The 9,992-nt window shown below is 37.4% G+C and overlaps 1 protein-coding gene across 1 annotated transcript in view; it reads right to left on the bottom strand.

Moving 5' to 3' along the window:
- The window catches only part of VPS13A (vacuolar protein sorting 13 homolog A), a 135,732-nt gene that overhangs the window by 102,028 nt on the left and 23,712 nt on the right, over nt 1-9,992 (bottom strand). The window contains exons 19-23 of the mRNA XM_035309915.1: nt 8,168-8,282; nt 5,094-5,230; nt 2,578-2,710; nt 1,662-1,779; nt 697-877 (exon numbers count right to left, since the gene is read on the bottom strand). Coding sequence (XP_035165806.1) covers nt 697-877; nt 1,662-1,779; nt 2,578-2,710; nt 5,094-5,230; nt 8,168-8,282 — 684 coding nt within the window. The remainder of the gene's footprint in view (nt 1-696; nt 878-1,661; nt 1,780-2,577; nt 2,711-5,093; nt 5,231-8,167; nt 8,283-9,992) is intronic.

Below are 9,992 nucleotides of genomic sequence, written 5' to 3'. Positions count from 1 at the left end.
CTATTGCTCCAGCCTATCCAGATCCTCCTGCAGAGCCTTCCTACCCTCGAACAGATCGACGCAGACACCTAACTTGGTGTCATCTACAAACTTACTGAGGGTGCACTCGTCCAGATCATCAATAAAGATGTTAAAGAGAATTGGCCCTAGTACTGAGCCCTGGGGGACTCCACTAGTGACCACACTCCAGCTAGATTAAACTCCACTCATCACGACCCTTTGGGCCCGGCTACCCAGCAGATGTTTAACCTAACAAAGCATATGCCAGTCCAAGCCATGAGGACCCAGTTTCTTGAGGAGAATGATGTTGGAATTGGTGTCAAAAGCTTTACTGAAGTCAAGGTAGACCACATCCACAGCCTTTCCCTCATCCGCTAAGTGCGTCACTTTGTCGTAGAAGGAGATCAGGTTCGTCAAGCAGGACCTACTTTTCATAAACACATGCTGACTGGGCCTGATCATCTGGTTTCCCTGTAGATGCAGCATGATGGCATTCAAGATAATCTCCTCCTTGAGCTTCCCTGGCACCAAGGTTAGACTAACAGGCCTGGAGTTTCCCAGACACTCCTTCCAGACCTTCTTGCAGATGGGCATCATGTTTGCTAGCCAGTTGACTGAGACTTCCCCTGATAGCTGGGACTGCTGATAAATGACAGAAAATGTCTTGGTGAGCACTTTTGACAACTCTCTCACTACCTTTGGTTGTATCCCATCCAGCCCCAAAGACTTGCATACGTCTAAGTAGTTTAGCAGGTCGCTAACCATTTCCTCGCAAGTTATGAGGGCTTCACGCTGTTCCCCTTTCCTATTTACCAGCTCTGAGGACAGGGTACCTGAAGAACAACTGGTATTCATGATCTTCACATTCTTTGCAATCCTTTCATTTCATAAATGGCCCCGATTGTGCTACACATTTTTCTGCCAAGGCCTATGCCAATTTTTATGCTTGTAAGTGCCTAGCTAAAATCTGAATTTCTGAAGTTTTAAGAATGGATTTAAGCTAGTTTGTTGTATCATAAGATGATTGTCCTAAAAATCATATTATGTTGTAATGCATTAATGATATTTCAAAAACAATGGAATTTTTAGCAAGTAGTGTCCTTGTCAGACATTAATGAGGATGCTTTTTCCAAAATATGTGTAGAATAATCTTTGCTCTTTTATCTCAGTGGTCTTGGACATCAAATTTGCTTCAACAGTAGTAACATGAAAATGCCTTTTGAGTACAACTTCTTTAAGCAATAATTTTTCTGCTAAATAAGCCTAAGTGTACACTCTGTGCACTATGAGCTCTTTCCTTGAGAAGAGATCTGAGGTAGATAAACAACACAGACAAATAACCTGAACAAAATTAGGAGAGTAAGACAGCAAGTCACTTTTCAAAATACTTTGTGATGTTTATAAGAGAGGCATTGGAAGTTAACATTTTCTGTCCCTCCGTATTTCCAATGAGGACTAAAATGTGTATCAGAAAGACCTAATCTGGACTATGGTTAGTATATTTAATAAAATATTTAAGACCAAATGTGAATCTTAGAAGCGAGGTACATGTGGCTGATGTAAAATAGCGTAAGAATTATAAATAGATACGTGATTATCTTTTCTTCTCCCCTAAAAAAACTTAATTTACTGTAAAATTCAAAAATAGGAACTAGACTTACTTGGGCATTCTTGCATCTGTGACAACCATAGCTCTGCTAAATTCCACTTTCACATCCAAAGGCTGCAAGATATGTTGAGATGAGTATTTCAGCTTACGAGCCTCTTGCCAGTTTTCATCTAGAGAAGAAAAAGATCCCTAAGCTTTGAAACTGAATTATATTTCTTTTCATTACACAGATTATGGAACTAAGGCCGTGATATTACTTAATATAGATTGTTAAAAATTCAGGTGGCAGAGTCTCTTTAATAGCTCTTCAATACACGCATATTGCACAGGATCAGGACTTCAGACACAGTGCAGCACTTAATACTTTCCACTGTTCACATCTAAACATCTATGATGCACACTTCTAAGGACTTAATTCTTAACATGCATTGTACTAGGAGTTCAGGCGTTGGATTCTCCTCCTGAACCACAAGAATTAAGTGTCTTAGACTTCTTTGATTCTTTTTCTATACTGTTCACAAACTAGTACTAGAAGTTTCCCGCCATAAGAGATTCTGATCATTTCTTTACCCTCACAAAATGATCATACATAAAACTACTTATAGATTCTGTTTTTAATTTGGAGGGAAGTCAGAAAAAGGCACTGAATGAAAATACATCATAAATTAATTACCCTGTTGGAATAAGAGCAAAAGTGCTCTTTATGCTCTAAATCAAATGAGACACTTCGGAGTCTTCAAAAACAGGGGTTTTGGTTCATTTATTTAGTAAAAGATAAGGTTGGAATCTAAGACCTAGATGTATGTTTTGGAAGTTCTTATTATGTTCACATGATGGAGTTTAAAATCTGAGTTTAGAAAAACATGTCCCAAAGATTCTCCACCGTTTCAGTTAAAAATACAAAGGTACATCAACTACTGAAATATTTTATATCTATTAAAGACAGATTTACTATCATGAATACTCACCATGTTTGCTGTAGAGTAACTGTATACTGGTGAGCTGGATATCAAAACTGTCATAAGCTCTTGACATTATATCTTCAATAGTGCTTTGTCCTACTTTAAGTTCCGATAAATCAGAACGACTTTTGCTTTTCATCTTATAACAGTCACAAAAAAAAGCAGTAATTAATTTCAAAATAGTCAAAGAAAATAGTCAAAGTAGTAATTATATGAATACTTCATCCTACCATGACAAAAGATTAAATTTAAACCCTCATTATAGGGGCACAGAGTCTTAGAAACATCACAGGAGAGGAGATATCTAATACAAGCAGCTATATCAATACAAAAAATGTGAAGTACTAAACATCATTTTTTCAAGGAAAGAAATATATTAACATCTATCAAGTTTCATACAATATTTTGTACAGAAAGTTTATTTTAATTTCCTTTAATAAGTGACATCTCAAACTCTTTATAATCAGTAACATCATACTGTTCTATATATAAAAATATGGCATTAATCACCACAGTAGCACAATCTATTTTAAAATTTATCTATCTATTAAATTTAGGTGTGGCATTACCCTGCAGCTTATTAGACAAACTCTGAGTAAAACAGAAAAGGGGCTTTGAACCATTCATTATCAATTTTAGTGTCTTTGCTTTAACATCAGTCATTATGTCTTCGATTCAGCTTTGGGTTTCCCATACTTCTTTGGTATCTTACATTTGTATGTGCCCTCTCTGCTGTTCATCTCCAATGAAACACATCTGTCATCATCCTTAAGATGTCTAATAATTTTTGCACTGATACTCATTTTTGTCAGAGCCAGACAGTGCTCAGTGTAAGGTTTGTAACAGTGAAAACAATTTAAATATTAGTTTTTAAGACATTTTTCTTTTGAGTGCTACTAAATTATGACTACTTTGACATTAAAAATAATTAGTAGATTGAACATTCAGAATTATCAAATTAATATTGCCTCGGCAACCTTAATTAAGCCTAGGTACATATATACACTGAGATGCAATTTTAGTTTTATGTGCTACAATGCCCCACAGGACTTGACTTCATATGGTATGTAACTGAGGGAAGGAGACTATTTGTTTCGCATTAAACAAATTCAGTGAATATTCTACATCTTACTTTAACATATAGTACTCAAAATGAATACAAGATTACTCGTCATATCCTGACAAGCATCTGAATAACTTTCTCTTTTGGTGTTGCCTGCTTACTTCATTTTACATTCTAATTTCTTTCAAAAGACAGGGAACCAACCCCAGAGTCACATTCACTACACAAATTATTCAACCATTCCAGAAAAAAGAAAAAAGACTCAGACACATTTACTGGAATGCCATTATTAAACAAGTCCTTCCATTCTCATAGTAACGTTCCATGGGTGGAGTGGATGAATGCGGGCTGTTCTATTTGCCATTCAGTCTAGAAGGCTGTCTCAAACATCCAATTCATATACACAGTACTGAACTCCATAAAGCACCAGCATCCAGAAGAGCTTCCATATCACTTGGTAAAATCATCAGTCACTGATGATTGTAAATGTTAATATCTACAAAGCAGTTTTTTCCACGAATTCCATTTCCTGAAACACTAAATATTCTAACTGAAACCAACATGCTCAGAAAGTTATCGTTTCAAATACAGAAATTAAATTAGGAAAATTTTAAGGTCTGAAACAAAAACTTAATTTTAAAGTTGATCTAATAAATAGTGTAAATCATTTTTATCCAAACTAGAAACAATAAAAAAATTGCTAATATTATATTTGAAAGAATTTGTCCTGAAAGAACACTAGTCAACCCATGAGTAAGAAGAATATGTAGAACTAGCATTTTCTATGATTTTAAAATACTAAAGTATCATTTTAAATACATTATTAAACTACTTTTTGACTCTTCCCTTGCATAAAACACCTCAAATATATCTCATCTCCAATTTTAATCATGTTATTTTAAAATAACCAGTACAATTATTTTTAAAATGAAATTGGATGACAAAAAGACAACTGGTAACTGAAATAACAGTAATAATAAAAATAAGACCATTTAATCATCTGAATAAAAAACTTTTGTTTTTTTGTTGTTTTCGTTGTTTTTAATTTATAATAAGATTTTTTTAAAAAAAATATTGACTTTTTCTACATAACAGTTTGAAAGCATCACCAGTGCTTTCATACCAGAGAAGAGTATTTTTACAAAGTCACAGAATGGTTAAGGTTGGGATCGACTCATGGAGGTTATTTGGTCCAACCCTTGGGCTCATGTAGGGTCACCTAAGGCAGGTGGCTCAGCAATTTTCTAGCAACAAGTTTGGACTGAAAGAATCTATTCAGAAAACTTCAATAATTTTTGTCTTGTGTGGAAAGCAGTTTAAAAATCAATACCTAAGGCATAACTGAAACAGGAATATTTATTTAACCAGTAGAATACATACAAATTCAAGAAACTGCAAGAATTCAAGAAACTGCAAGTCACATAAAAGCCAAACATTTTACTAAGTATCAGGTAAGTACCTTAAGACTACCAAGATCCAAAAGGAGTAGATTTGATGTACTGTCATAGAATCCCTTTTGTGGAACAATTATGTATGAAGCCATGAGGTTAATTTTGAGGTCAAGAACTTTCTGGGTTTCGATAATATACAACAAACCTGAAAAACAATACCGTTAGTAAATATAAATAAATGAATCCACACAAAAACCATGGAAGCTATAAGAAAAATTCCCGCCTAACTTTAATGGAGCTGTGAATACTATGTAACTAGTTCTTTTTCAGCAAGACCCATAGCAACTGGAGTTGAAACTATTGGACAAGAACAATAGATCCAGAAAGTGCATACACACCCCACCTATCTGTACTCTCTGTACAGTTACTCATCCCCTTCAGCAAATCTCTTCTTTCTGCTTGAATAGAGTTACCATGCATTAAAGTTTTCTGCAAGAACAAAGTTACTCCTTCATCTCCCATACTGCTACTGCCATCTAATTATCACGTTTCATACCTGCATCATAGGTACATGTCTGTATCATAGGTACAAACACTCTTTAAGTTTCTTCTGAGCCAAAAATTACAGGGTATCTTTAAAAGACCCACCAAACAGATGACATGGTGATAGCAAATGCAGAAGTAGAAGCAGTAATGCAACACAGAAACATGTAGTTCCAAAAAAACTTCATACTGAGCAGAGGTGAAATGATAACCGGAAAGTGTAATGCAACTTGACAATTGCAGAGATAACCCATTGTGCTATGTAGATGCAGAAATTAACTTGCTCCAGCAGGTCTTACTGGAAGTATCCAACTGTGGTTGTCAAACTAACCGTATTTTTACTACTAAGATACTGATGTTTACACAGATTTTGCTGACTAGCATCTCTATCCCTCTATCCTGATAATCAGCAAGCGCAAAGTCTTGCAAAAAAAAACTGTTCAAAAATTATTCAAATGGTTGGGAGCTTCAGATTGTCAAAACATTTGAGATCAAATTCTCTCTTCTTCCCCCCCCCCGCCCCCCCTGCCCCCCCCCATCTGAATGAGTAGTCTTGCTTCACATTAGCACTGAAAACTGCCTTATGATGCAGCCACAAGCCGCTAAATATTTACCATATGCAACAAGTTAATCACAGAACTAGATGTAACAAGTGATCAAGATGACATCGCACTGCGGAAGGAACACCCACATCAGTAAGGAGCAGAAGTGGAAACAGGTTAGATTTCAAAACATGAAGTGATTGTACAAAACACATGGGAAACTCTGTTGTTCAACTCAGATATTGAGGAATAAAGAAGTTAAAACTACAGAACTTAAAACTTAGATCAATAATTAAAAAAAAAAGTCAGTTTTCAATGCCTAACCGTACTTGAGTGACTTGGAAGGTTCCAGAAAAGCTTTTTTAATACCCTTGGAGAAAAGAACTCAGTTAAGTGAGTCCATAAACTATACTCTGGGAAACCAGACTTCTGTAATGTCTTTCAGTGGTACTGAAACTTCCTACTACTTTGGGGTAGAGAGTTCCTTCTGCTCTACAGTTCATGGGTCCCCAGTATTTTCCAGCTATCTTTTACTGCTTGAACAACACGTGTAAAATATTCTTTATTGAGACAGAAAGCAAGTCTGAACATATCAATGACATGATCCCATTTTAATTCTACTTCTTATCTGCAGAATACTGTGCTGCAAGGGACTATGCTAATCTGCCTTCTTCCCCTGAATCTCAGCCTAGATTTTACAAGCAACGCACCACTTATTTTTAGAAATTTCACTTGGGTTTTTCATTGATGAGAGAAACAACCTTTTGGATTACTGTTGGCAATTCAATATTCTTGAGGAAATAAGACTTATTGGTAGGGATAAACCTCTAAAGTTATGTTGTATCTAAGTTATAACTGAAGCATAGCAGCATTTCTTATTTCCACAAATAAATGAATCATTCTCAGAATCAATGTTCAATTGTAATGAGTAAAGGGCCAAGCATATTGCAATTAAGCATATTTTTTTTTTCAAAGTAATCTCAGGAATGAACTGGGATATCAATATATTCAATACTGCTGGAGAAGTTTCTGACAGGAAAGATGAGCAAGATGATCCACCTAACTATAGACTTGTAATTTTGACTTCAGTCCTTAAATGTATAAAGGCTTGCACACAGTTCAGCCAAAGATAAAACTAACAAGTAGAAATGCCCAATTTCATTCCTGATACTTATATATACCATACTTGAGTTTTCTATGATTTCTTTAACTTATTATCATGGAATGATAATATGTTAATTTAAATATTAACATATTACATATTTAAAGAGGTGAAACTCACACTAATTTTTTTTCTTTAAAAAAAAAATTACATGTGAAAACTCCCCTTAGCACCCTCTCCCACCTACAAGTCAAAGACAGGACACTGAGCTGGACACGCCAATGACGTGGAGTGCCTCTGACACCCTTACTCATACAAGGTAATTCCATATATCTCAATATTTGTCTCAAAGGTATTCACCATTTTCATCCATATGTTGAATTACAAGACCTCAAAAGATAAAAATTTAAGATTTTTTAAGATAATTTAAGATTAAGAAATGAAAATGAGGGGAATGGCTTCAATGCTGAGTAAGTGAGAGACAGATACAGTTCATATGACTTCAGACAGTTAAGATCAAAATCAACATTCACATATAAATGAAGAATGTGTGCTGAAAAGCAACAACTCTGAAAAGGAATTTAAGAGTTTTATGAGACAACCAGTATCTCAGTATCATCAAGAATAAGACACAATTAAGGTTAGATACTCAGATGAACAAGAACAGAAAATCTGGAATTAACAAACTGTTTTACTTCTGTATGGAATCCAACTGTATAAATATTGAAATACTACTTCAGGGCATGGAGCATATTTACAAAGGAAGTTGAAAAAGATACTGACATAGAATTGTCCAATTCCTAGAAGAAATGCTTTGTAACAAGATCAAAGCATTCAACTTACTTGTTTTATTAGAAACCTATGACTTGGGTCAATGCATCCCCATACAGAAAGATATTAAATATTTTCATACTTGTAGAATCTAGAATTTGTCAGAAGAGCATGCAGCACTTGCCTGTTGATGTTTTCTCACGAAATTCTTCAAGCTTCATCAGAGTTGCAGATGTCAATTGCTCTAAATGTACATTTTTTGGAGGCCTGAAGAAATCTACTACGCTATTTATTGTTCTCTGTTAAAATAAAGCAACAATTAAACATGGCAAATATAATAGATTTATAGATCAGTTCGAGTTGGAAGGGGATGGAATGTGGATTCCCATCTCTCATTCCAGAGAGCTTCTCTGGGCAACCAGGTCCAGTGCCTCACAACCCTCAGAGTAAAGAATTTCCACCTTATATCTAATCTAAATCTGCCCTCTTTTAGATTAAAGAGATTCACTCTTGTCTGATCACTCCACTCCCTGACATGAGTCCATCTCCTGCTTTCCTGTAGGTCCCCTTTAGGTATTGGAAGGAGGCTCTAAGGTCTCCCCGGAGCCTTTACTGTTCTCCAGGCTGAACAATCCCAACTCCCTCAGCCTGTCTTCATAGAATAAGTGCTCCAGCCCCTTGGCCGTCTCTGTGGCCCTCCTCTGGGCTTTTTCTAATACGTCCACGTCCTGCTTATGCTGGGGGCCCCAGAACTGAACACGCTACTCCAGGAAGGGTCTCATGAGAGCAGAGTAGAAGGGGAGAATCACCACCCTTGCCCTGCTGGCCATGCTTCATTTGAAGCAGTCCAGGATACAGTTTGCTTTCTGGACTGCAAGAACATATTGCTGGCTCATGTTGAGCTTCTCAATAACCAATACCACCAGATCCTTCTCAGGCCTGCTCTCAATCCATGCTCTGCCCAGCCTGTATCTGTGCTTAGGATTGCCTGAACAAGATGAAGAACCTCACACTTGGCCTTGCTGAACCTCATGAGGTTCACACAGGCCCACCTCTCCAGCCTGTCCAGGTCGCTCTGGATGGCATCCCTTCCCTCCACCATGCCACCCACACCACACAGCTTGGAGTCATCAGCAAACTTGCTGAGGGTGTATTCAATGCCATTGTCCATATCACTGACAAAGATGCTAAACAGTGCTGGTCCCAGTACTAAGCCCTGAGGAACACCACTTGTATCTCCACTTGGACACTGAGCTGTTGACCACAACTCTTTGAGTGCGACCATCCAGTGAATTCCTTACCCACCAAGTGGTCCACCCTTCAAATCCATGTGTCTCCAATTTAGACACAAGGATGTCATAGAGGACAACGTCAAATGCTTTGCACAAGTCCAGGTAGATGACATCAGCTGCTCTTCCCCTCTCCACCAATGCTGTAACTCTATCATAGAAGGCCACAAGATTTGTCTGGCATGATCTGCGCTTAGTCAAGTCACGTTGGCTGTCACCAAGTACCTCTTTATTTTCCTTGTGCCTTCACAGAGTTTTCAGGAGGATCTGCTCCATAATCTTGCCAGGCACAGAGCTGAGACTGACTGGCCTGTAGTTCCCCAGGTCCTCCTTTTTTCCCTTTTTTAAAAATGGAGGTTATGTTTCCCCTCTTTCAGTCAGTGGGAACTCCACCACACAACTTCTCAAATATGGTGGACAGTGGCTTAGCAACTACATCCACCAGTTTCCTGAGGGCCCACAGATGTATCTCATAAGGTCCCATGGACTTACACACCTTTATATTCCTTAGATGGTTTCAAACCTGGTCTTCTCCTACACTAGGTGGTTCTTCATTCTCCCAGTCCCTGCCTTTGCCTTCCGGGGCCTCAGCCACGTGGCTACAGCTCGTGCCAGTGAAGACTGAGGCAAAACAGTCACTGAGTACCTCAGCCTTCTCCTTACTCTGGGTAACCGGGTCTCCCATTTCCTTCTGGAGGGGGCCCTCCATTTCCTTAGTCT

Source organism: Oxyura jamaicensis, chromosome Z (assembly GCF_011077185.1).
Source record: "Oxyura jamaicensis isolate SHBP4307 breed ruddy duck chromosome Z, BPBGC_Ojam_1.0, whole genome shotgun sequence".
NCBI lineage: Eukaryota > Metazoa > Chordata > Aves > Anseriformes > Anatidae > Oxyura > Oxyura jamaicensis.
Note: the sequence above shows the minus strand (reverse complement) of the source record. Positions and strands in the feature narration are given on the sequence as shown.